General features: G+C 59.9%; 1 protein-coding gene across 1 annotated transcript; it reads left to right on the top strand.

Moving 5' to 3' along the window:
• The first annotated feature begins 444 nt into the window (after positions 1 to 444).
• On the top strand, positions 445 to 25,358 carry KIF19 (kinesin family member 19). The gene is given in 20 exon segments (XM_089901840.1): positions 445 to 483; positions 2,214 to 2,294; positions 12,686 to 12,796; positions 13,431 to 13,955; positions 15,023 to 15,148; positions 15,493 to 15,687; positions 17,082 to 17,228; positions 18,547 to 18,669; positions 19,909 to 20,074; positions 20,749 to 20,923; positions 21,029 to 21,227; positions 21,816 to 22,086; positions 22,184 to 22,305; positions 22,775 to 22,908; positions 23,157 to 23,319; positions 23,322 to 23,529; positions 24,175 to 24,623; positions 24,625 to 24,708; positions 24,710 to 24,944; positions 25,178 to 25,358. Coding segments are annotated over 20 exon segments (3,684 nt in total). The 3' UTR covers positions 25,309 to 25,358.
• The last annotated feature ends 649 nt before the right edge of the window (positions 25,359 to 26,007 follow it).

Here is a 26,007-nt window from a genome sequence, read left to right as displayed (position 1 = left end):
AGCGTGTCTGTCTCTCGAGCCACGCGGCCGGACGGGCGCCCCCTGGAGGGCCGTGGAAGAGGAGCCCAGGCCGCGAGCCCCGGGGCGCGGGGAGGGGGCGCCGAGAGCTACCAAACGGACGGACGCTGGGCCGCGCCGAAGGCCGGAGGGTCGCATAGGCGGACACTCGCCGGGAAAGCGGAGCAGCCTAGGGCGCCTACCCGGCGGAGGCGGCCACCCCTCGGCAGCAGCGCGAAGGGGCGGGGTCGCGGGAGGCGGGAGGTGCCGTCGGGGCCCTCCCCCGGCCCCGCCTCCCTGTCGGCGGCCTCGGCCGCGGGCGCGTCGTTGGTTTCGGGTTGTCAGGCAGCAGCAGCGCAGGCGAGGCTGCGAGGGAGCCGGCGGCGGTGGGGCTGCGGCTCGGCCACGACCGCTGTCGCGGCCTGAGCCCTTCCACCCGCCGCCAGCATGAAGGACAGCGGGGACTCCAAGGACCAGCAACTCATGGTGAGAACCCGTCAACCTCCCCCTCCTCGACCCCATCCCTGGTCCCCCGAACCCACAACCTCGGGCGGCCTCCGTACCGTACTGGGTGCCCCCGCTAAGAGGACACTCAGGGTCAGGGGCTGGGAGCGTCCAGAGCAACTTGCCCCGAGTGGTGCATGTCAGGAAGGAGGGCATCATGGCCACCTTGCTAAGGCCTGGAAAGTTAGCCTGGCTTCAGTCCCACTCCCCCTTTACACCTTCCCAGCAGGGCCCCCCCACCCCCCACCTGTGCAGATGGGGCTCTGGAACAACACTGCTCTCTGATCCAGAAAAGCCATGGGCAGGGAGGGCTTGACCTACCTGCCCGGGGAAGGAAAGTGGGAGTTTCCTGGTGAACCAGGGCATGCCAGCCCGGTGGCGTCAGGAGTTTAAAGGGTTTGAGGATCACAGGTAGGTAGACAAGAGCCCCCAGGTACCAGAGGAGCTGGTACAGGGTTGAAGGTAGCTGGTTATTGGGTTGCAACACAGATGCCGCCCAAGTAAGGACTCTAAACATTTCCGAGAAGTGCTGGAAGCAACCAAGATGGCCCCTCATAGCCCCGGGGACTGGGGCAGAGGAAGAGGTTGTGAGTGGGGGGCACGGGAGACAGGTGGAGACAAAGACAGGTTTCTGATTATCAGTGGGGCCAGACTGAGTGATGGGGGGAAGACTCAGTGACCCCAAGGCCACTGCTTTCTCCCAGCCCCCCCCCCAACTTCTGAGGTCCGGGAAAGGGCCGCCATCGCCAGCAGGTGGGTGGTAATGTAACTGGAGGATAATACAGCCCCCAGAGACTCCCGCCTCTGTAGGATGAGCTCGCTGCTCCGAAGACGAACCTCAGCCCCAGGCCCCCAAGCAAGCCCGGGGAGGCTCTGGAACATCCTCTCTGGTAGTTTAGAATTGTCTCTTGGAAAATGGCTTGCCTTGGCTTGTGTGGTGCGCGCCCCTGGGGCAGGGTTGGAGGGGCCTTCCCTGCCACCCGTGGAGTTTGGCTGAGGAGGCCGGTGTGCGCGGCCTGACAGGCAGTGAAGTGCCTCTGAGAGTGAAGGGTTCTTACCTGGCATGAGGGCCCGTTAGTTATACCCACGCGCTCCCCTTGGTGCCCCACAAGAGCAGCTATTTCCCCTTGATCAGTAGAAGCAGCAGCGCCCCGTCTGGGGGGAGACCCAGGCCCAGGATGAAGACCCACCATCTCTCTCTGGCAGGAGGATAGAGGGAGGTGGGAGCCTCCGATGGCACTGTCCTCAGGTGGGAATGCAGTCACTGGTTGTCAGCATGAGGAGGGGATGTCCCCTGGGCCCCCGTCCCACCTCCCACCCACATTGTCCACAGACGCACAGACAGGCTGCTCCACTGCCAAGGGCTCCAAGTTCAAAGCCCAGGGGAGATGCAGGTGCTTAATTTGGGGTGTGACTGATGCAGCCTGGCGGAGCAGACAGCTCTCTCCGCTGGGGCTCTCCCTAGGGCACAGGCTCCTGGGAAGTTCATAGACTCAGACAGAGCCCACAGTCTGTGGACCTGGTAGCCTCGACCTAGAGGGTAGCCTTGAACCACTGAGTTTTCCTTAAGATGAACCAGGCTCGGATGGCTGAACAGAGAGGAACCCATGGGGCTGGTCCAGGGGAGGATTCCTGGGGTCCTCTCATCCTTCTCTCTGCGGCCCGGCACAACCCTCTCCATCTAATCCCAGGGGTCTGGCCTTCCCTCCCAGGTGGCGCTCCGGGTCCGGCCCATCAGCGTGGCGGAGCTGGAAGAAGGAGCCACTCTCATCGCCCATAAAGTAGACGAGCAGGTACATGGGGCTGTGTGGCTGGGAGCTGTAGGGCAGGGCAGAGGTCTGCTCACACCTGGTAGGGGCAGGAAGGGCCCTTCCTCTACCCTCTGAACTCTTGGCTGTACTATTGACTACATCATCAAGGAAACCATAGTCCTTCTTCCAGGAAGCCTCCCTAGATTGATCCAAGGAGAGCTAAAAGCTTCCCTGGTCTGAGGGGGAGGGGGAGCTTGAGCCCCTCCCTTCAGCCCTGAAAAAATTCACACACCTTCCGTGTACCCATGACTTGACTTCCCCACCTTAGTGGGTCTGCTACCCGTAGAGCACGTGTTCATAGGGTCTAGAGCTAATGCTCACCTCCAGACTGTTCATGTTTTGCAAAGTCTTTGGATGTCTATTTGCTCTCTTGGTTCTCCTGTCAACATGATGAGGTGGGCAGGGCAAGCCCCACCTCCGTCTACACAGGAGACAAGAAATATTTATCAAGTGCCCACAACACACGCTGGGGACAGTGCTAGGAGCCGGGAAACCACGGTGAACAGAAGAGACCCTGTCCTCCCTCCGTTGCCAGCACAGGGAGATGAGACTTAAATGAAAGAATTGAGTCATGAATGTATGAGTTTTTAGCCAACAAGGGCTGCAAAGAAATGTGTGGAGATATGAGAATAAGAGGGAACTTGACCTAGACCCAGAGGTCAGGGAGGGCTTCCTTGAGAAAGGGTGCTTGAGCTGAAACAGGAGGGATGAAGAAGAGGTCATTAGGAGTGTGCTGAAGGGAGAAATTTCAACTAGAGGGACTTGCATGTGCAAAGGCCCTGTGGTGAGAGGGATTGTGATACACTTGGGTAATGGCGAAAAGGCCAGTGTGGTTCAAGCCAGAGAGAGAAGGGGCGAGAGGAGTGAGATGAGGTTGGCGGCGTGGGCAGGAGCCAGGCCGCACACTCTGTAGACCACGGCCAGGATGGTTTTTGGGGTAGGCAGTTGACTCAGGTTTGGGGTGGGGATGGGCACAGTGGTGGGGGCAGGCTTGCTGCCTGGGTAGAAGCATCATGGTGATATGGCCTCTGGGGACCCCGAGAGCAACCCCTTGCCTCTGCTCTGTGGCCGCTGCTAGCTTCTCCTGAGTGGCCAGGCTCATCCATCCAGGTGGCTGGATGTGCTAGGAGGTCAGAGGAGTCAGGGCGGGGCAGTGCATTGCAGAGAGAGGCGTAAAGGGGGCACCTGCTGGCCTTGAGCCTGGCAGGCTGGACTCAGGAAGCCCAAGGGCCATGGTAAGAAGACCATAGGTAGACAAAGCCTGCGATGCCTGCCTGCCTCGGGGTCCCTGGGGGCAAGTGCTCACCCCACCCAGCTTCTTCCTTCAGCCCCAGTGAGCTGTGGCCACAACAGAGCTGGGTGGCACCAGCCTCCTGATTTCTCTTCCTCCGTGCCCTGTTGGAAAAGGGTAGCCTTCCTCAAAGGCCTGAAGGAAGGCAGCGGGGGGCTGGGAAGAACCCATCTAAAGGCCTGGTGGGGGTAGCATGAATGCCCGCAACAGCTGTGGAGTGTAGGTTCCATCATTTACCGGCTGTGTGGCCTGGGTCAGGTTGCTTCCAGAAGCCTCAGCTGCCTCCTCTGTAAGTGGCGACAGTCACCATAATGCCTCCTCTGGAGGGTCCTCAGCCGCAAATATATGCACGGCGCTTCCCCAGGGCATGGTACCCAGTAGGCATTTAATAGCTGTGAGTTATCATATACAAGTGACTGAGAGGGCCCAGGGCTGCTGGATTGGCTGATGAGAGGGGCCAGCCATGAACAGCCAGAGAACTCGAGAGGAGAAACCTCCTTCCAGGCAAGGCCACTCCCTGTTTGTCCAGCTTGGCCCCAGCGATATCAGGTCCTCAGAGGTGGAACAATGATGCCCTCTCTCTGGGCTGCTCCTGGCTCCCAGCCGGCGTGGGGGCTGATAGATATTAACTGATGCTGAGAGAAATGCCCTGGTCCCGGGCACAGCCCATTGTGTGCCCACGCACAGCAAACACTGGCTCCTTTCTGTCCCTGCCAGTGGAGAGGGAGGCCAAGCTGCGCCTCCGAGAAGGTCCCAAGGGCTGGGCAGTCCCAACGGAGCTGCTCCTTTGTCAGCTTAGACATGGAAAGAGTGGTCTGAGCAGTGTGGGCTCAGGGCTCTCAACACAGACTCCAGGCCCTGCAGGGAGAATGCTAAGCTTCTGGCCCCCAGCATCTTCTCTCCCTGCTGGATTCAAGATGCACTTGCCTGGGACTTCCTTGGTCCAGTGGTTAAGACTCTGCACTTCCACGGCAGGGGGCCCAGGTTCGATCCCTGGTCGTGGAACTAAGATCCCGCGTGGGATTCTGCATGATGGGGCCGAAGAAAACAAACAAACAAAAACCCCAAAGATACATTTGCCTGGACTGCAGTTTGGGAGAAGCCACAGCAAATGGCAGGCTGGGAACCTCCGAAAAACAAGCCGCCGCTCAGGTGCTCCGTCCCTCTGACCAGTAAGGTGAAGTCCACAAAGTAAAATGGATAGCCTCGCCCTCTGGCTAGGCCCTGCCCCCTGACCTCCATCCTTCTCCGGTGACCCCCATGGCTTCTCTGTGGCCCAGGCCATCCAGGCTTGCGCAGCTGGCCCTGAGGGAGGCTGGGGGCTGCAGGCTTGGCCAGCCTCACTGATGGGCCAGCTGCTCTGGTCCTTCTCCCTGAGGTCTGGAGCCCGGTGGGCTGGCAGGGTGAGTTTGCGAGCATCCCCAGGACAACAGGGCCTTCGAGTCTTTTCCCAGCAAAGGTGCAGCTGGGCCCAAGCATCCTACACAGACCCGGCCTCCGCTAAAGAGCCGTGTGCTTGGGAAGTGGATCTGCCCTTGACCCGCTGCTTCCCTTGCTCCCTTGGCTGTGGCCCCTCCGTCACGGCCCAGCCCCGCAGAAGGGCTCCCCAACCCAGCCTCTGCTGGCCTGGGGTTCTGGGCTCTGCCTCCTCTGTGATGCAGGGCTTACTTCACCCCTGCTCCTGCTGTCCCGGGCTAGCGGGTCGGGAGCCGCCGAGCACAGCAGCCCAGAGGTCACTACTGAAGCCCGGCCCCTGGTGGTCAGCAGGGAGGCGATGCTGCCAAAGCCCACCAGTCGGTGGGTTCTGAGCGGGTAGAGGTGGACCGAGGCCTCAGCCAGCCACTGGCTTGGGCCACCGTGCGGGGTCCTAGGACTGCCTTGCCTAGAGCTAGGCGTCATTCTCCTACAGATGAGGGAGACACTGTTCCCCTAGCTTTGCAGAGGTGGACACTCACTTGGCAGAGTGTCCTCTGGGGACAAGAGGCCGGTGTGCCCGGATTCTGGGGAAGCCGGAGTTAGGGTTTGGATTTGTCACGAGGTGGTCCGGGTGCCTGTGGTCTTACCCACCCCCATCGCCCCATCTGATTCGGGATCATTGTCACAGCGCCATCTTAGAAGTCTTCACGGGCTAACGCATGCCCAGTGCTTACAGCAGCTGGCGCACAGTCAGCGTTTAATAGAGGTTAGTTTATCTCCAGGGCTGACACACGGGATGGTTTCAGGCCCCAGAGGTAAGTGAAACCCTGGTCCACCTCCTGCCCGCCCCCTTCTGGCTTCAGGGCTCCCTGTCTGGTTGTCCCCAATCTGTCACGGCCACACCTTTGTGTTCACGGAAGGGTCAGGTAGGAGCTTGGTCTCCTAGCATCTGGGCCGGGAATAGACCCTGACGCCAGACCCCTCAGGGATGCCACTGATGGCCACAGGGACAGCCTGAGAGGTCGCTGGGGCCCAGAAGTTCCGGAATAGACGGCTCCCTTCCCCCCCCCCCCACAGAGCCCGCAGCCTGCGGATCCTCCCCCCAGCCCTCCAGACCATGCTTGTCGACAGGATTTAAGTCACCTGACCATATGCATAATCCCGCAGTTAGCCTTTATCTGTTCAAAGCCCAACTGTCACCCCCACCCCATGCCCCTGGGGTCCTATCGGAGGAGCCACCAAGGGGCTTCCGGATCCTGGTCTCCGTTTCCTCATCAGAAGACAGTATGTTAAGAACCTGCTCCACTGTTGGACTTCCCTGGTGACACAGTGGTTAAGAATCTGCCTGCCAATGCAGGGGACACGGGTTCGAGCTCTGGTCCGGGAAGATCCCACATGCTGCGGAGCAACTAAGCCTGTGAGCCACAACTACTGAGCCTGCGAGCCACAGCTACTGAGCCTGCGAGCCACAACTACTGAAGCCCGCGCGCCTAGAGCCCGTGCTCCGCAACAAGAGAAGCCACCGCAATAAGAAGCCTGCGCACCGCAACAAAGAGTAGCCCCCGCTCACCGCAACTAGAGAAAGCCTGCGCGCAGCAACGAGGACCCAACGCAGCCAAAAATAATTAATTAAAAAAGAAAGAAAGAACTTGCTCAGCCCAGCCCAAGAGCTGTTGAGAGAGGATTAGGGGCAATCCTGTAAGGGAGAGCTGTGCCACGCAAGTGCAGGCTATTGTGAAAGATGAATAAAGTATAAGGTGACAGATGCCGAGAGTCAGAGACTGTGAGTGTTGTGGGAGCAGCCCGGGCGCTTTCGGCCCCACTCACCTGCCCGGGGGTGGAGCCCCCCGTGCACACCCACCATCTGGATGCTTCTTGGTTCTGTAGCCCCAAAGGAGGGTGACTGGGAGAGGATTCAAGAAGTCTTTCTCTCCACCCTTAGCCACCACCCCGCCCATCTCCCCAGCCCCCTCCCGGCCCCAGGAAACCACTTTCCGTCTCTATAGATTCACCCGTTCTGGACAGTTTGTAGAAATGGAATCATACAATATGTGGTCCTTCATGTCTGGCTTGTATCACTGAGCATAATGCTTTCGAGGTTCATCCACGTTGTAAGACCTTCCCTGGCAGTCCAGTGGTTAGGACTCCATGCTTCCAGTGCAGGGGGTGGGGCTTTGATCCCTGGTTGGGGCACTGAGATCCCCCAAGCCACGGGGTGTAGCCAAAAAGTAAAAAAAAGAAAAGGCTGCATCCACCTTGTAGCCTGGGTTCAAACTTTATTCCTTTTTGTGGCTGGATACTATCCCAGGCTATGGTTACTCTGCATTTAGGTGAACCATTCATCAGTTGATGGGCATTTGGGTTGCTTCCTGCCTTTTGGCTGTTATGAATAATGCTGCCAGGATGCAAGGATTCTTCTACTGAGTGCCTGAATGGGTACAAGGCAAGAGTGCAGGTTAAAAAGGCAGATCTGTGGGCTCAGTTCCCCAGAGATTTTCATTCAGTGAATCTGGGCAGTGCCTGGGAATCTGTATTTTACAAGCTCCCAGGGCGACACTGTAGGCCCATGAGAGATGCAGCCCTAGACGATCTTGGTCACACGTCCTCTCACCCGAGGCCTCAGGGTCCTCAGAGTCCTGTAGGCAGGTGGAGACCTGTCCAGGACATCAGCCAGGTGTGGCTCTGTCCTGAGCAGCCAGCTGGGCCTTGGTGGCTTTATGAGCTCAGCGTTCTGGTCTTTTCCATCTAGCCTGAAGGCTGCCAGGGCCCAGGGACACCCTTCCTGAGATCAAAATCTCCTTTCTTGAGTACCCACAAGATGGTACTTTTACAACTAGAACTATGACCAGCCATGAATTTTCCTTCTTAAAGAAAAAACAAAAATCTAGAAACAGCCTTACAGGTGTGATAGCCACCTAGAATCAGGCTTTTGTTTCGCTGTGTCCTGTTTACACCCTGAGAATACAGGAGCTATGGACTCAGCTCCCAGGACTGGAAATGATGTCTCCTAGGCTGGGGCCTCCCCAGATGCCCGTTCTCTGCTGGGGCTTCCTGAGTAGGTGAGGAGTGCTGGCATGATTTCTTCTCTCAAGGCTACGGCCTTGTTGGTCCTCCCAGACTTCCAACTGGGAAGCACTTGAGGCCCAGAGAGGTGGTGCAGTTTTCCCGAGGTCACACAGCAGTATGGAACCTGAACCCAACTTGCACATCCCCTTCCCCGGAGATCTTCGCTGCCAGTTTGGAGGCTTGAGGAGGAATAGTCTAGGTCAGAGGTTTTCAACTGGGGGCGATTTTGCTCCCCAGGGGACATTCGGCAATGTCACAACTGGGAGGAGGCTGTGCCGTGGCCTCTAGTGGGTAGAGGCCAGGGCTGCTGCTAAACATCCTACAACACACCGGACAATTCCTGATAACAATGATCCAGCCCAAAGTGTCAATAGTGCCAAGACTGTGAAACCCTGGTCTCAGTTTAGCCATTTGGAGGCCAGAAAGAAGCGGTTAAAACTGCAAAGCCGATCAAAGACCAGCAGCTAGCGGTGTGCAGCGGAAGAACTCCCGACACACTTTGTTCACGGTACTTCTCACCTAGGAGATGCGGGCGAGGAGCCTGGTCCCTAATGGGGACACAGGCTATGGATGACACCCTCCCCCAAGCCTGAGGCCCCCTACTTCCCTTGCGGGTCTTGGGTTTCCAGGCCCAAAGCTAGAACCGTGGAAAGGTCACAGTCAGCATTGAATGAAAAACACATCTGGAGGTGGAGGCAGTGGGGGCAGGGAGAGGTCAAGCCCGGGGGCCTTTGCTGAGCTAGCAGACCTGGACCAGTGGAGACAGAGCCCTGCCGTGTGCCACCCACCTTCCCCACTCCCGGCCCTGCCTTCCACCATCCCGCCAGCATCGGGAGGGCCCTGTGCATCCTGTGTGGTCAGCGTGGCCCTTGAAACCTCCCAGAGTCAGGTGCCCAGCATGCCACAAGCATGAACATTTAAGATGCAGAGGGGCTTCCCTGGTGGCACAGTGGTTAGGAATCCGCCTGCCAAGGCAGGGGACACGGCTTTGAGCCCTGGTCCGGGAAGATCCCACATGCCACGGAGCAACTAAGCCTGCGCGCCACAACTACTGAGCCCGCGAGCCACGACTGCTGAAGCCCGTGCGCCTAGAGCCCATGCTCCGCCACAAGAGAAGCCTCCGCAACAAGAGAAGCCACCGCAACGAGAGTAGTCCCCACTCGCCGCAACTAGAGAAAGCCCGCGCGCAGCAACAAAGACCCAACGCAGCCAAAAAAAAAATAAAATTAATTAATTTTAAAAAATATAAGATGCAGGGAATTGTGAAAGAGAGCTCCCAGACTAGCCCACCCCCTCAGAGCTGAGGCAGGAGCCTGCCTCCAGTAGTGTATCAATTTGTAAGGCTGCTGGAACCAAGTACCACACACTGGGGGGCTTAAACAACAGAAATATGTTCATTCACAGTTCTGTGGCCGGGAGTCTGAAGGGCTGGCTCCTTCTGAGGCTGCAAAGGAGAATTTGTTCCAGGCCTCTGTCCTCGGCGTGCAGATGGCCATCTTCTCCCTGTGTCTCTTCCCGTCATCTTCCCGCCACACGTGTCTGTGTCCAAATTTCCCCTTTTTATAAGGACACCACCAGTCCTTACAAAGGGACCGCACCCTAACTTAACCGATTATAGCTACAACAACCCTCTTTTTAAATAAGGTCACATTCTGAGGGACTGCGGGATTGGACTTTAATATTTGAATTTGGGGAGGACACAGTTCAACCAGGACAGGCCCCAGGAAGGCAGCTGTTGGTCCAGAGGCAGGGGCGGGAGGTCTGGTGGTTAGGGGCCTGGGTTCTGGAACCCAGCAGCTCTGAATCCAACCAGCTCTGTACTTGGCAGTGCAGCTTTTGGGTACCAGTCTGATTCCTCATGATAATGCTGAGATGATATGAGTGCCTACTCTAAGCTGTTGGGGAAAATGAGAAAGTGTGTGCAAAGCACGTAGCACTGCATATGGCACCTTCAAAGCTCCCTCCGTGCAGCCTTATTGAGAAAACATTCCTTGGGCACATGCTGGGTGCCAGCCTGGGTGACATTTAGGACGGACAGGAGCCTCCCAGAACGGGGGCAGCATGTGCTCATAGAGGAGCCCCAACGTCTCCTTCTGTGGCCATCTTGGGTCTGTGCTGTCGAGATTCCTGGCAGACGGGACGGGAGGAAAAATCCCTGCCTTTCTCATAAGAATCGCCAGTGATTCGGAGCTGAGGCCGTCTGCCCACAGCCTGCCTCTCACCTTGTGGCCTTGCTAATGCTTTTCCCTCGTCTGCTTTCCTCACCTCACATTCCTCAGCCAACTCTTACTCATCCTTTAAGACTCAGTGCTGGGGACTTCCCTGGTGGCGCAGTGGTTAAGAATCTACCTGCCAGTGCAGGGGATACGGGTTCGAGCCCTGGTCCGGGAAGATCCCACATGCTGCGGAGCAACTAAGCCTGTGCGCCACAACTACTGAGCCTGTGCTGTGGAGCCCGCGAGCCACAACTACTGAAGCCTGTGTGCCACAACTACTGAAGCCCACGCACCTAGAGCCCATGCTCTGCAACAGGAGAAGCCACCGCAATGAGAAGCCCGCGCACCGCAACGAAGAGTAGCCCCCGCTCGCCACAAATAGAGAAAGCCCACGTGCAGCAATGAAGACCCAACGCGGCCAAAAATAAAATAAGTAAATAAGCTTAAAAAAAAAAAAAGACTCAGTGCTGGCGCCACCTCTTCCAGCAAGCCCTCCTGCAGTGGAAAACCTGCATCACGGATCACAGGCCCCTCCTCTATGCTCTGATTGCCTCCTGGAGCCCAGCGCTTGTTATTACAATGATCTGTTCCCCACTCCACTGTGATGTCAGAGGCAGGAAACCACATTTCATTTTCTCTCTCTCCTCGGGGGCCCCGCTTAATGCCTGGTCCATAGAAGGTGCCCAGCAGTCGTGGTCACCAGGCCTGAACTCCCTGTGCAGCCCACAGCGCCCCACCCCACCCCAGCCCTCCGCGGCTCAGCTCCAGTTCACCTGGCTGAGGGGCACAAGGGCTCCATTGTATGCCAGAGTGGACCAGGATGGGGGTGATGCTTTGAAGGGTGGGGCGCAGGCTGGGGCCCAGACAGATGGAGACCCAGACAAAGCCCTCTCTCTTTTTTTTTTGCGTGGGCCTCTCACTGCTGTGGCCTCTCCCGTTGCAGAGCACAGGCTCCGGACACGCAGGCTCAGCGGCCATGGCTCACGGGCCCAGCCGCTCCATGGCATGTGGGACCCTCCTGGACCGGGGCACGAACCCACATCCCCCGCATCGGCAGGCGGACTCTCAACCACTGCGCCACCAGGGAAGCCCCAACGCCCTCTTTAAGAGGGGATCATAGCAGTCGTGCTGACAATGTCCTGATTCAGGAGCCTGGATGTCAAAAGAACCAAATGCCGACGGTGCCATGAACTTGGCAGTGCCCAGAGGTCACTTGAAGGTGATCAGTGGGTGATGGGCATCAGTGCACACAGCTCACCCACTCCTGCATCAAAGGTCCCTAGAGGGTGGCCCTCAGGCCGCTGGCGCTGCCGGTATGCACAGGAGTTCTGGCACCAAGGGTGAGAGCTGTACATCTGGTCAAGTTCCATTGCGTTCCACTGGGACCCACACCTGAGGACTTGTGGGCGGGTGTATCTTCATTTGGGTCTGAAACTTGATCAGGGCTCCTGCTGCTGGCGTTAGGGCCCGAGCCTGGAACTGGATCCTGGGACAAGCTTACAGGGCACTGGGGCTGAAGCCCTGAGGTGGTGGCTGGGGACAGGTGGGCACCCCAGGTACAGCCACAGGCCCCGACACCCTGCACTCAGCTCACCATGGCCACCCAGCCTCTGGCAGGCTGTGAGGGGGCCTCAGTCAGTAGCCTCATTCTTTCCCTGCACAAAGCCCCAGCCCAGCCTGTCTGGAGCATCCCCTCTAACTGGCTTACCTGGAATCCCATCTGATTGGGTAAGACCTCTGGGTGAGGGTCCTGGGTCGGGCCTCCTAGGGAGCTGTCTTACCTCTTCCTTCTTCCCTCCTCCATTGAGAATCCCAGAAGGGGGCCCTGCTGGGACCCCAGGGGTCTTAGGCCAGTTTAGACGCAGTGAGCACAGCTGTGTACCTATTGGGAGGAGTCTGGTGGGAGTTCCAAGGCTGTGGTCCTCCCGGCACTGGGCCTCCTGAATCCTGGTGCTGGACGGGGGTGCACCGACAGGGACCCATGCGGATCTCCCAGGTCCATGGAGCCGGGCCGGGCTCCCAAGTCAGCCTCCTCTGTCAGTCAGCTCCCTCTGCCCCTCCAAGGGCTGCCCCTCATGCCTTGTCTGCTCTCAAGTCCTCTTTGGGCTGCCACTGGCCCTGGCTCCCCTGCTGACCCAGGAAAGGAGCTGCATCACTGTGTCTGCGACCTTGGGTGGCTCTAGGACAGCCCATCCCCCTCAGTGCCTTGTCCTTTGTCAGGACTCAGTTTACCTCTTGGCCCCGGCGTTCCTGGACACAGAGCATCGTCCCCACTCCTTCCCATGTCTTGAGTGAGGAGGGGTGAGGTCAGTGGTCAGTGTTGACATTGGTATGGGCCTGGGGCTCCCGGGTGACCACCAGCCTCCCCTCGGGTACCTTTGCAGATGGTGGTTCTTATGGACCCAATGGAAGACCCCGACGACATCCTGCGGGCGCATCGCTCCCGGGAGAAGTCCTACCTATTCGACGTGGCCTTTGACTTCACTGCCACCCAGGTGAGGGGGGGCCTGGGCCCAGGGACATACAAGATCCTCTCTCTGCCCTTTGACCCCCTCAGGAGGGAGTCCTTGGGGGACCCTGCCACCGACCCTCAGCCTTCCTTCCATCACTTGCTGTCTCCCCACACGTGCAAGTGTGCGTGTGCCTGCGTGGTGCATTCAGAGCCTCCTGTGTGGACACGCCCCGGTCAGCACACAGAGGCCACCCTACACAGGGACCCACACAGCACACCCCACAGGCGGCCCCTATGGGAGCTGGAGAAGAGTGCTTGAAGCCCATCTGGTGCTGGGAGGGGAGCTACAGGAAGCTGACACCCTCCCAGGGACCCCCGTCTTGCCCATCTGCGGGATGCTCCCAGCGGCAGATGTGATGCGTGTGTCCTCGGGGCTGGGGGCTGGGAGCCGGCTGTGGGGGGAGGCGTCTCAGGTGTCCTGAGCTCTCTTTCAGGCTGGCATCCCCCCATGGGGTGAAAGCAGAGACATCCATTCCCCACTTCCCACCCCCACTTCTCTGGGGCCGAGGGCTCCAGGGACAGAAGCTGCTTCTGTTGGGAGCCAGGATGTGCCTGTGGGCCTGTGTGCTCTGCCCTGCCTGTGCCCAGGCCCCTGATGGGTCTCCTCTTTCCTGCAGGAGATGGTGTATCAGGCCACCACCAAGAGCCTCATTGAAGGCGTCATCTCAGGCTACAATGCCACTGTCTTTGCCTATGGTCCCACAGGTGAGGGGGAGCAGAGCCCACGGAGAGGACTGTATGCCCTGGTTGTCCCCTCTGAGAATCAAGCCCCCTTGCCCTCCACCACCGAGCTAGTCTGGCCCCAACCGGAGCAGGGTCCGAGGACGTGGCTGATTAAAACCACCCTCCCCCAGGGCCCTTTGGACCCAGAGCCCCATCCCCAGCCAAGGATGCCATCTTCTCCCCTTCCCCCCACCTCCCTGGCCATCTGGGAGGGTCCAGCCTTGAGGACAGACCCAGGTTTGCCAGGAGCCCCTGCTCACCCGCCGCCCTGCTCTGCCCCAGGCTGCGGGAAAACCTACACCATGCTGGGCACAGACCACGAGCCCGGCATCTACGTTCGGACCCTCAATGACCTCTTCTGTGCCATTGAGGAGACCAGCAACGACGTGGAATATGAGGTGTCCATGTCCTACCTGGAGGTGGGTCCTCCCTCCACCCTGTCCCGTGGGCTTGGACAAGAGGCCCATAGGACCGGGCTGGCTCACCTCCCTGTCACGGGGCAGTTTCCTGGGGCGCTCATCGCTGCTGCTCTCCCATGTGCGTATGGTTGGCCTCACTTTATAAAAACTGAGGCTCAGAGAGGTTAGGCAACTAGATCGAGGTCACACAGTAAGTGAGGGAGCAGGGATTCAAACTCAGGACCCCAGGGCTTTAAAGCCGAGCCGTGCCCGTTGTGCCACACTCCAAAGTAGCCTTGTCGCTGAGCACAGACCTCAGCCATCCTCCCAGACGCCATCCTCCTGGGCACACTCCTGAAAGCCAACCCTGTCTCTGCCCTGCCGGGCTACGTGCAGGCGCTCAGTGTCTATAGGTACAGGTGGGAACTGCACGTACACGGACAGGCTGGGACCTGCCAGCCTTCGCTCTCTTGCCACAGCCTCTGATGCCCACCTGTATGAGTGCTACCACCAGGCAATGAGGGGTCAGCGGGGGTGGCCAGGCGGTGGGGGGGGACACACAGAGGCCAGAAGAGGCAGGAGAGCCAGCAGGCTAGACGCCATCTGGCTCCTGGCCTCTCCGGCTCCCTCCGGGAGCTGATAATCTCCCGGGTGACAGCTCAGGAAGGGCAGTGAGACATTGCTGCCAGCAGCTGCCCCAGCCAGCGTGGCATTGACGCAGCCAGCAAGATGCACTCTGGGGGCCTGCGAGGTGGGAGCAGGTGAAGGTCGAGTATGGGTTGCCTAGCAACAAACAGGGCTCGGCCGTGGGTCAGGCCCCATCCCCTGTCCCGGGCCTGGCCAGCCTGTTCCGTGTGGTTCTGATGCCTCTGCACCCTTGCCTCTGGCGGCCCCATGTTTCCCTCCGGGTGCTGAAGCCCCCTATGCCCACCCCATAGGAAGGAAGGGGTCGTCCTCCTTAACCAGGGTTTCCCTGAGAGGAGCCTGGAGCTCTCGGGAGGGACAGAGAACCTGGCCATTGCCTGAACCTCCTGCCCTTGGTCTCCCGTTAACATCTGTCCCCTGCCCCTCCCAACCTGGCCCATCAGATCTACAATGAGATGATCCGGGACCTGCTGAACCCTGCCCTGGGGTACCTGGAGCTGAGGGAGGACTCCAAAGGGGTGATCCAGGTGGCCGGGATCACCGAGGTCTCCACCGTCAATGCCAAAGAGGCGAGTCACAGTAGGGAGGGACACTAACCTCCCGGGGAGGGTGGGGATGGGTGGGAGGGGGCTGGGCCCTGCAGCCAGGGAGCAGCTGCCCGCTCAGCTGGGCTGGGGCTGGGGCAGACACAGAGAATCCTGGATGACACGCCCCCAGCCACGCAGACCCTGGGGGCTGACCAGGCAACCAGCCTCCCAGTTTACAGACAGGCCCTGACCTCCCAGGCCCCGCAGCACCCAGGGGGCCGACCCACCCCTGCCTGGGCCCCTTCCCAACCTCTCAGCTGCAGGACGTGGGAGCATCCTCACGGGTCCCCAGGAGTGGCCTTCCTCCCCCGTCCCCGCCCACCCAGATCATGCAGCTACTGTTGAAGGGGAACCGGCAGAGGACCCAGGAGCCCACGGCCGCCAACCAGACGTCCTCCCGCTCCCACGCCGTGCTCCAGGTGGCCGTGCGCCAGCGCAGCCGGGTCAAGAACGTCCTGCAGGAGGTGCGGCAGGGCCGCCTGTTCATGATCGACCTGGCTGGCTCTGAGCGGGCCTCCCAGGTGAGGCTAGCTCCCCGTGGGGCTGGGGAGAAAGCCTGGGGGGCAGGGCAGGGATGCTGGCCGCCCAGCTTCCCAAGGGGTGAGGGTGGGGACTGTCCCAGGGAGGGCGGGGATGAGGGGGATCCCCAGGGGAAGGGACTGAGGAATGTCTCCGATGAGCAAGAAGGATGGGGGGGACCCTGGGGAAGCACACAAGGGCTGTTTGTGGGAAGGGGCCTGGGAGCGTGGGGATTTCTCCAGGGAAGGAGACAGTGGCTGCCCCGGAGGAGCGGGGAACAGGCAAGAGAATGAAGGGGCCCAATGAGGAGCTGGGGCAGGGGGGAAACAACGTCCCCCGACTGGGGGCACCCTGGGCAGAGCCCGGGAGGGGGCCCTTGCCAACCACATCAGGGAGAGAAAAAGGTCCATCACCCATTTCTCAGTATTTGTCCCCCATCACTAAGCCCAGTCCGCCTGGCCCTGCGCCTGGGCCCGGGCCCCCTCCTGCGGGCAAACTTGGAGGTTTCAGGGTCACGTGAGTGCTGGGGCTGCGTGATGTCACCGTTAGCACTGAAGCAAATGCGAGGGACAGGACAGCACCAGGGAGATGTAACAGGGCTTGTGTTTGAACGTGTGGGGTTGGTTTGAACGTGTGGGGTTGGTTTAAACAGGGTGGGGTTGGAGAAACACACCCCTCTCTTCCAGTAAAGGCCTGAGGGCTTCCTGGAGGAGGAGTACAGGGGAGCAGCCAGCTCCCCGCGGGGGGAGAGGGTGTGCCCCGCGGCCTCTGGAGTGAGTGGGTCCCAGCTTCACCAGGCTGGGCAAAGACGTCTCCCGAGGGCGGCTGTAGGCAGAGCCTCCTGGGACTGACACCGTCCTGCTTTCACACCTACTTACATACACCTCAACCCATTTCCTCACAGACTTTCTCACACACACGTGCTGTCACATTTACACACGCAATTCACACACACTCCCCTCCACACACACACACACTTCCCTCTTCCCTCCCTGAAGCCTGGCGCACCCTCTAGAGCCATGTGCCCGTGGCCACGCCTGTTGCCATGCCCGTGGCCGGGCCGGCTCTCAGCTGAGCTGCCTGGGAAGCCACGACCCACCTCCATCGCATTCTCAGCGCTGCCTTAGCTGTGCCGCGGGGCTAGCCCCCCGGGGCAGACGAAGTGCCAGGGTCTCAGCCCTCAGAAGCCTCTTGTCCCCCACTCTTGTTCAGAGGCCTTCCGGTTCTCTGACATTCTCGAAAGCCCTCCGTGACCGCCCCCCCCCGTCCCCCGCCAGACAGAAGGTGGGACCAGGCCCTCAGCATCTCTCCCTTGCAGGGGCCCTGGGGGAGAGGGAGGGGTTTACAACTCAGGATGGCCCGGGGCAGGGAGTCACACCCACTGCTTGCCCCCCAGACACAGAACCGTGGGCAGCGCATGAAAGAGGGGGCCCACATCAATCGCTCGCTGCTGGCCCTGGGCAACTGCATCAACGCGCTGAGTGACAAGAGCAGCAACAAGTACGTCAACTATCGTGACAGCAAGCTCACCCGGCTCCTGAAGGTATGACCTGCCGCCGGGCCCAGTGCCTGGGCACCCAGGGTGGGGCCGCCAGCATCTCAAGGAAAAATACAGGACGCCCAGCTGCATGTGAATTTCAAATAAACAAAATCTGTTTGGGTATAAGTATGTCCCATGCCATCTTTGGGACATACTATACTAAAAAACAAAAACCAAAAACCCACTTGTTATTTATCCAAAATTCAGATTTCACTGGGTGTCTTGTATGTTATCTGGTGACTCTCACCAAAGACTGGGCAGCAGGGAGGGAAAAGGGCTGCATCTGACCCCCCACCCCAGGGCTGTGGGTCGTCTGGATTTGGGGGTTCAGGTGGTCAGTCAGCATCAGGGCTCTCAGAGGCTGCTGTAGGGGAGGCCCTGCTCCTGGCTGGGCTCTGTATTCGGTGCCTCAGCACCCCCTTCTCGGTCCCTTGCATCTTGTCAGCGAGCCTGAGTTAGGGGATTACTATTTCCATTTGCACATGAGGAAACCGAGGCACTAGGAGGCTAAGTAACCTTCCCAAGGCCTCACACTAGTAAGTGCTGGACGTAGGGTCCCAGCAGAGGTGTGTCTGGGCCGATAGCAGAGCTGCAGGTGGCTTAATCGGCCTGCCAGCATCACTGCACTTACAGCCCGGGAGGCAGGACAGTTAATTTCTGCCACCCTCGAAACCCAAGGAAGCGGAGGATTAGAGAGGTCATGGAGCTTGCTTGGAGTCGCCCAGCTGGTAACTGCCGCAGCCAAGGGCTTTGTCTCCCCCGAAGCCCGCAGCCCCGCTGTGCACTCTCTGTCTGTCCAGGAGGGCATAGCAAACCCAGGGCAAGGGAGGCGGTGGCCACAGGCCAAATTCAACCTTCATACAGAGGCCCCCATCACCCCCCTCACGCCAGCCAAGACAACAGCGCCACCAGCAGTCGGATAAAGGGGGACCTGGGAAGCCAGAGGGGATGGGGGAGGGGCCCAGGGCCCCACGGGGCTCTTCCCCCCTCTGGTTCCCAGCCAATCAGGGCCGCTGCCTTTCCTCGTTCTCACGTATGAGGGGAGAAGGGAAGCCGGGAGACCCTGACCTGGATACGAACTTTGGCGAAGAAGCTGGAAGAGGGAAGAAGGGGGGACAGCAGAGGAGGAGGGGAGAGTCCTGTGATGCTTGGCATCAGCGGCTGTGAGAGTGTGCGCGTGTGTGTGTGTGTGAGTGTGAGATAGAGGGAAACACACACACACACACACACACCCCACAAGGGCATCACGAACAGCCTGGCAGGAGCAGCGTGCAGGAAGGCAGGGTCCTGCTGACCACAGCCCGCCCTCGGCCCCATCCAGGATTCCCTGGGGGGGAACAGCCGCACAGTGATGATCGCCCACATCAGCCCAGCGAGCAGTGCCTTTGAGGAATCCCGGAACACCCTGACCTACGCTGGCCGGGCCAAGAACATCAAGACCAGGGTGAGGGACCCCTGGTCTGTCCCCCAGGGCCCGCCTTCCTGGGCCAAGATTCGAGCCCCTGGACTGATTCCAGTCCCTGCCACTGCACCGCACATTCTCTGGAACCAGCCACCATTGCACTGGCCCCACTCCCCAGTCCAGTGTCACTCCTGTGCCCTTCCCTGTTGCCTGCCGGGAAGCCCACAGCCCTTGAGAGTCCCCTTCTTCTCGTGCAAGGTCTGTGAGCCCCGAGCCCCGTCTTCCCCTTCCATCTTCCCCTTTTCATCTTTAGATAGTCAGATGTTTACCTTTCCAAAGCCCCTAATCCTAATAGACAGAGGTGACCGTTACTACGCACTTACGTTGGGCCCTTTATCAAATCATCTCATCTGATCCTCAAATGAGGCAGGCGTTATTTCTGTCCCCGTTTCACAGCTGAGGAAAATGAGGCTGAAGGGAGTTAAGTGACCTCCCAGTCCCAGGGCAGTGATGACGCTGAGACTAGAGCTGTGTCTGCCTGGTTTCCAAGCCCACGTTCTCACCCTCTCCGGTGAACGTGTTAGAATCCCCACTATTCTGTTAGGACGTTTGTTTCCACCCGTATGGGTAGAGGGGTGGGAATTCTAAGACAGAATTTCGTGAACACTCTCCTGACACTACGATTCGCCAGCCATTGTTCCAGGCACTTTACGATTTATCCCAACCCTCAAGGAACTGAATGATGGGAGGAGACAGGTAATAATAATACCCTGAATTGATAGTTCAGAATATTATTAACAGCAAGAAGTGATGCCAACGATCGGGGATGGGGGTGCTGGTGGGATCCCCTGTAGCTCTTTGGAGACTGTGAGAGGGAAACAGGATGGGGAGGAAATTTAGGAAGAGAGGCAGCAGTAAGGGTAGAGGTTCCAGAGGCAGGAAGGAGATGGTGTCGGTGGTGGGAGTGGGGCAAGTAGGATGGTTCCTCGGCTGGAGCAGAATGTTCCTGATGGAGCAGTGAGTCAAAAGAAAATCTAGACAGAGTGGTGGGGGAATTAGGGCATTCCCCCAAGCAGTAGGGAGCCACTGAAGGTTGACCAGGGAAGGCAGCGTTTTAGGAGTATGCCTCTGGCAGAGGCACGCAGTGTTGAGAGGTTGTAGGGTCAGAGGTAAGGAGGCCATTACTGTCAGAAAGATTAGGGGTAAGAAAGAGAAAAGAGGAACCCGCAGGCAGGCCCCGGCGTCCAGGAGACCGTACCTGCTCCCCTCCCATCCCCACAGGTGAAGCAGAACCTGCTCAACGTCTCCTACCACATCACGCAGTACACCGGCATCATCGCCGACCTGCGGGGCGAGATCCAGAGGCTCAAGTGCAAGATCGACAAGCAGGGTGGGCGGGGCCAGGCCCACGGCCGGCTGGAGCGGGGCGACATCTGTCACATCCAAGGTGTGTGTGTGGGTCTGTGTTAGTGGGAGCCCGTCTCCCGAAGCCCCGTCCAGGCCGTCTCAAATTGCTCATGGGTCAGGCGGGGCCGGGTTCAAAGCTAGACTCAGATTCTTTCTGGCTGGGTAGCCTTGGGCTAGTCATCAACCACTCTGAGCCTTCAGTCCTTCAATTGTCAAATGGAATCACGATCTCTGCTTCAGAGACTCGACCTGAGGGTTAGGTGGTATCACACGAGTGAGTGGCACGTGGGCATTTAGCTGTGTGGGGCGTCACTCTTGGGGCTGCAGTGCAGGGCTCCGAGACTGTGCCTGGCATCACCAGAAGGGATACGGTGCTCATACACTTTCTGTATTTGCTATGATGATTTTCCAACAGATGGCAGTAAAGTGTCTAAAGGGCACCTTTTATTAGTTGACGGAAAGGTGCTCTAAAGGCCGGCGGAAGCCCAGTTCATACAGAGAAGCTGGGAATCACCTTTGGGTCATAGCCTGAAGACTCAATGCGGAAGTGGGATGTGGGAGGGCTGTGGTAATCTAGGAGGTCTTTCTGGAGGAGGTGCTTGCACAGGAAGTCATTTGGGAAGAAAGAGAGGGGAGGGCCCCAGGTAGCCCAGACATTCTTGGCCTGACCCTTCCTCCTCCACTGACCTCCCCCACCTGCCGCTCAACGGCCAGCCAAGGTCCAGCTGCACAGCGAGAAGGGTGAGCAGGCTGAGATGGGACAGCTGCGGGAGCAGCTCATCAGCGCCTTCCAGGAGCAGATGGACGTGCGGAGACACCTGCTGGAGCTGGAGAACCACGCCATGGAGGTGCAGATCGACACCTCCCGCCACCTGCTCACCATTGCAGGGTAAGCACCCACCGCCTGGGACAGGGGCTGGGAGCTGGAGATGCATGCCGTGCCTCCCACCGTGGCCTGAATCCCGGGTCTCCCTCGGGGGTGGGGCTGCGGCAGCTGGGAGCACGAGAAGTCACGCAGGGCGCTCAAGTGGAGGGAGGAGCAACGCAAGGAGTCCTACACCAAGGACGACAGTGAGAAGGACTCGGACACAGGCGATGACCAGCCAGACATCCTGGAGCCCCCCGAGGTGGCCTGCGCCCGGGAGAGCATCGCTGCCCTGATGGGGGAGCAGAAGAAGCTGCGAAAGCAGAAGGTGCCTGGGGCTTGGGGGTCTGGGAGAGTGGGTTTGAGAGGCCCCAGCAGGAAGGGGCTGGGGGAGGCCTGTGCGAGGAGTGAGAGCTGGGAGCTCAGGCCACAAATCCCCTGTGACCTCACTGAACTCCTTCACCTCTTTGTGCCTCTCTTATATCTGCAAAATGGGAGCAGTCAGCCCGAGTAGGGCTGTTGGGAAGATTAAACAAATGCCTTCCACATACCAAGGACTCAACAAATGGTAGCCAATATCATAATGAGGATTTTCCAGATCTCTGCCCTCTGTTCTGGAGCATATCCTGGCCAGGGGGTTTCAGGGTACCGTGAGCCCTGAGGGCATCAGCTGGGCTGGGCTCAGCAGATCCACGGAGCTGGTTCCAGGGATGGGTTGTGGTCAGGACGGCAAGAAGGTAGGCAGAGACGGGCCCCTCAGGGGCAGCCCCTGGTTGCAAGGCCCGAGAGGCAGCTTCGAGGGTGGGCCTCGGAACGGGGCTTCAGCCGGGAGCCCAGAGTCCGGGGACTGGAGGCGCGGGGACAGGCTCAGCGGTGGGCGAGAGCCCGCCTGGCGCTCACCCCGCTTGGTCCCCAGCTGACGCTGGAGCAGCGCTGCCGAGAGCTGCGCGCGCGCGGCCGGCGCCTAGAGGAGACGCTGCCGCGGCGCATCGGCTCCGACGAGCAGCGCGAGGTGCTCAGCCTGCTGTGCCGCGTGCACGAGCTCGAGGTGGAGAACACGGAGATGCAGTCGCACGCGCTGCTCCGCGACGGCGCGCTCCGTCACCGCCGCGAGGCCCTGCGCCGCCTGGAGCAGCACCGCAGCCTCTGCGACGAGATCATCCAGGGCCAGCGGCAGATCATCGACGGTAGGGCCCGCGCCCCGCGCGTCCGAGCCGCCCACGGGCCCCATCGACCCGCGGAGGGCCCGAGGGCACGCGCTGAGCCCTGCCCCTCCCCCGGCAGACTACAGCTTGGCCGTCCCGCAGCGCCTGCAGGAGCTGTACGACGTGTACGTGCGAGCGCAGGACGAGGGCAGCCTGGAGCGGGCCGCCATCATGGACCGCGTGGCCTCTGGGGCCCTGCAGGTGGGCGCCTCGGGCCTGAGCACGCGCACACGCGCTAAGGGAGGGGCCGATGGCCAGGGCAGTGCGTGCAGGTCGTTGGCATGGCGGTGGGACCAGGCTGGCTGGTCCCCAGGGCGCTGACTCCTTCCTTCTTATCCCACCCAAAGGCTTGCCAAGCCTGAGTAAGCTTCCTTTCTCAGCGTATTCTTCTCTGGCACTTGTCCCCACCCAGGGTCTGAAGGTCAGGTTTGGCTATCTGAGATATGACAAATGGCCCCAGACGCCCTCCCAGGAGACCAGGCCACCAGGCAGTGCCACGGGGGATGCCTAGCCTACCACAGCTTGTCCCTGGGGACCGAGAACAAGCCCACTGCCCTCTGGGGCTCCCAGCCCCTATTACCGCCCCAGACACCCTGTGTGCCTTTGTCACCCTGTGCTGTTACCCGGCCCAGGACCAAGTCTTCTGACGGCCCCTTCCCCACCTCCCCAGGACAGCTCCTTGCCCAAAATTAGCAGAGCAGGAACCTTGCTGACCCCAGAGTCTGACCCAGAGAGCGTGAAGACGCTGAGCTCCGAAGCCCAGCTCCTGCAGGACAGCTTCCTGCCTCCGATCAGCACAGAGAGGTGAGGCCAGGGGCCACTTTCTGCCAGTCCTTCCTGCCTGAGCCACCACGGGCTGTGTCCCAGAGATGCCAGCCCAGGTTAGGGCTTCCTGGGGGGGATGGAGCAGGAACGAAAGGGGGGAGGTGACACAGGTCTGGAGCCAGGACTTTTGGGTCCTCTCTCCCTTTACACAACAGCTCCCCCCTAGGGTGGGGGTGGGACCGCAGTGGGACCAGCCTGGTCAACAGATGCCCATCCTCCTCTACCAACCTCAGTGAAGCCAACCACGTGTCCAAGGCCAGTTCCGGGGCCTGGCAGGTGAAGAGCTCCTCTGTGCCCACCCCACCCCCCATCCAGATTGGCAGCCTGGTGACGCAGGAGGTGAGCACTGAGCACCGCTGGCCCTATGGGCTCCTCTACTGCAGGTGGGAGCACCAGGGTGGACACCCAGTGGTTGGGATGGAGCCTTTCCAAAGCAGCCCCCTGGGGACATAGGGTCCCTGCTGTGTCCAGTGGCTTCTCTTCCCAACCAATTCGTCTCACAGGCCCCCACTCAGGACAGCCTGGGCAGCCTGAGCGGCCGGATCAACTCCTCCCCTGACAGCAGTGAGAACCTGTCAGAGATCCCTTTGTCCTGCAAAGGTGTGCCCCCTGCCCACCCTGTCAGCCTGAGCCTGGCATCGTCCAAACTGCTCAGATCACCCAGCCCAGAGCCCCTTCCTTCCCTCTGCACTTCTAAGTACACCCATGCGTCGGGTGCTGACCGTTCTAGAAAGAGAGGCACCAGTGCCCAGAGAGGATTAACGAGCTGCTCTGTCCACACAAAGCTGGGGGCACAATCAGAAACCGGAATGGGGAACACATGGCGCTTAGGATCACGCCCCACCTTCCCACTCAGAAATAATTGTAAGAGCAAATATAGACCGAACCCCTACGCCCTGGCCATAGGCTATGCCCGTTATCTCAGTTACTCCTCATAACCTGGGACTTCCCTGGCGGTCTAGTGGTTAAGACTCTGCGCTTCCACTGCAGGGGGCATGGGTTCGATCCCTGGTCGGGGAACTAAGGCTTGGCCAAAAAAAAAAAAAAAAAAATCCTCACAAGCCAGTGGGGTTAGTTTTACCATCCCCAGTTTACAGATGAAAGTAAGGCTCAGAAACTTGCCCACGGTTTCTTAAACAGCAAGCAAGGGGGGATGCTTTGGCAGAGAAGGGGTGTTGGAGGTGCAGGAGGGGGAGGAATTTGTGGCCTTGATCCCCGGTTGGGTGCTCCTTTGTCCCGCCACAGAGAGGAAGGAGATCCTGACGGACACCAAGTGCATCTCGGTGAAGGCTGCCCGGCGACGCTCTCGGGCCCTGGGCGCCGAGGGGCGCCACCTGCTGGCACCCAGCATGGAGCGCAGCAGCCTGTCCCTGCACTCGCTGAGCGAGGCTGAGGATGCGCGGCCACCCGGCCTGCTGGCCTGCAAGCGGCCACCCAGCCCCATGCTGCAGCACGCTGCCAGTGAGGACAACCTGTCCAGCAGCACGGGTGAGGCCCCATCCCGGGCCGTCGAGCATCGTGGCGATGGCCCCGGGCCCTGGCTGCGTGGCCAGAAGAAAAGCCTGGGCAAGAAACGGGAGGAGTTGCTGGAAGCAAAGAGGAGGAAGCGGAGGTCGCAGTCCTTTGAGGTCACAGGGCAAGGGGTGAGTCCAGGGACAAGGATTGGGGGGTCTGGGCCCCTGCCTTGCTGGTGGGGCTCTGAGGGCTGGATTGCTCCAGCGGCCCCAGGGTACCCCTAGCTGTGCACCACCCTCCATGCCGTATCCCCCCAAGCTGGCATAGCTGCCAGGGCAGACCCGTGTATCAGATCCGCATGCGGCTCCCACCTCACCTCACTGCTCTTCAACCAACACAGCTCTCCCGCCCCAAGACACACCTCCTGGGGCCCCATCCCGCGCAGAGCATCTCGGACCACAGGGTGCAAGTGTGCAGGCACCCAGCCTCTGGTACCCGGCATCTGGGAAAGGTCACCCTGCCTATGGCCAAGGTCAAACTCCCTCCAAGCCAGAACACAGGTCAGTACCAGCAAAGGAGGGAATGGGAGGGGAGCGCTTGGTCAGCCCAGGGGGGGAAGCATGTTGAGCTCCCTGCCCTATGGCTGCCCCTTGCTGGAAACAGGGTTCTTGAAGAATATTTGTGGGGCTGGCACCTTGGGGTTGTGCCCCTAGGGAGTTCAAAGCCACTGGGTGATCAGAGGGGATGGAGAGGCATTCCTAAAGCACTGCTCGTGGCCCTTCCCCTGTTGCAGGCCCTGGGGACTCCTCACCCCTCGCTGTCCCCTCCAACCCAGCTGGTGTTTCCCAACGGGCTACCCGGGGGCCCCGCCTGCCCCATGGCACAAGCACCCATGGCAAAGATGGACGCTTCCAACATAACTGAGGGACCCTGCCTGGAACCGGCCCTCCTGCCCCCAAGACTGAATGGGGTGTAGCAGGAAATGGGAGATGGAGGCTGGGCAGACGGGGGTGCCCTGCGAGCAGGAGCTCTGGATCTCAGAAGGCGGGGGCTCCTGAGGCCCAGGAACGGTGAGGGTGCCTGCCCAACACTTCCGTGCTTGCGGTGCCACTGGGAAAGGGAGGTGAGCCCAGGAGGCACGGCCGGGATGGCAGGGCTCCCTGGCCTCCCAGCCCTGGACAGAAAACCCTGCTGCCAAAACCCCGTTCTGAGACCTGTGGCCCGACTTGGCCTCAGAAATGGGGGGGAGGGAACTGTTAATGGGACAGGGCTCCTGGGCCCACATCTGGGGCAGGAACATTCCCATGCTGTGCTTGGGGTCGGGGAGGGAATCTGGTTTTGTTACTTAGCAGTGGCTTCCGCCCTCACCAAGCCCCCTTTTTAACAATAAAATCCCGTTTGAGTCTTGATGGTTGTGTTGGAAACCAGACCTTGCCTGAAATGTGGGGTGGCCATGACTGACTAAGATTCAACCCAACTCCCCTCCCACCACCACCACCACCCTCTACTGCCCTCTGGCTGGTTGTACAGCACCAACCTACAAACACCTGGGGGAAAGCAGTTTTCCTCTAGACCCTGAGGTCTTTCCCCAGGAAGGGCAGAGCTATAAGGCCCATTCACATC

Source organism: Delphinapterus leucas, chromosome 19, assembly GCF_059928025.1.
Source record: "Delphinapterus leucas isolate spDelLeu-1000000601 "Yukka" chromosome 19, BTC_Dleu_Yukka2, whole genome shotgun sequence".
Lineage (NCBI taxonomy): Eukaryota > Metazoa > Chordata > Mammalia > Artiodactyla > Monodontidae > Delphinapterus > Delphinapterus leucas.
Note: the sequence above shows the minus strand (reverse complement) of the source record. Positions and strands in the feature narration are given on the sequence as shown.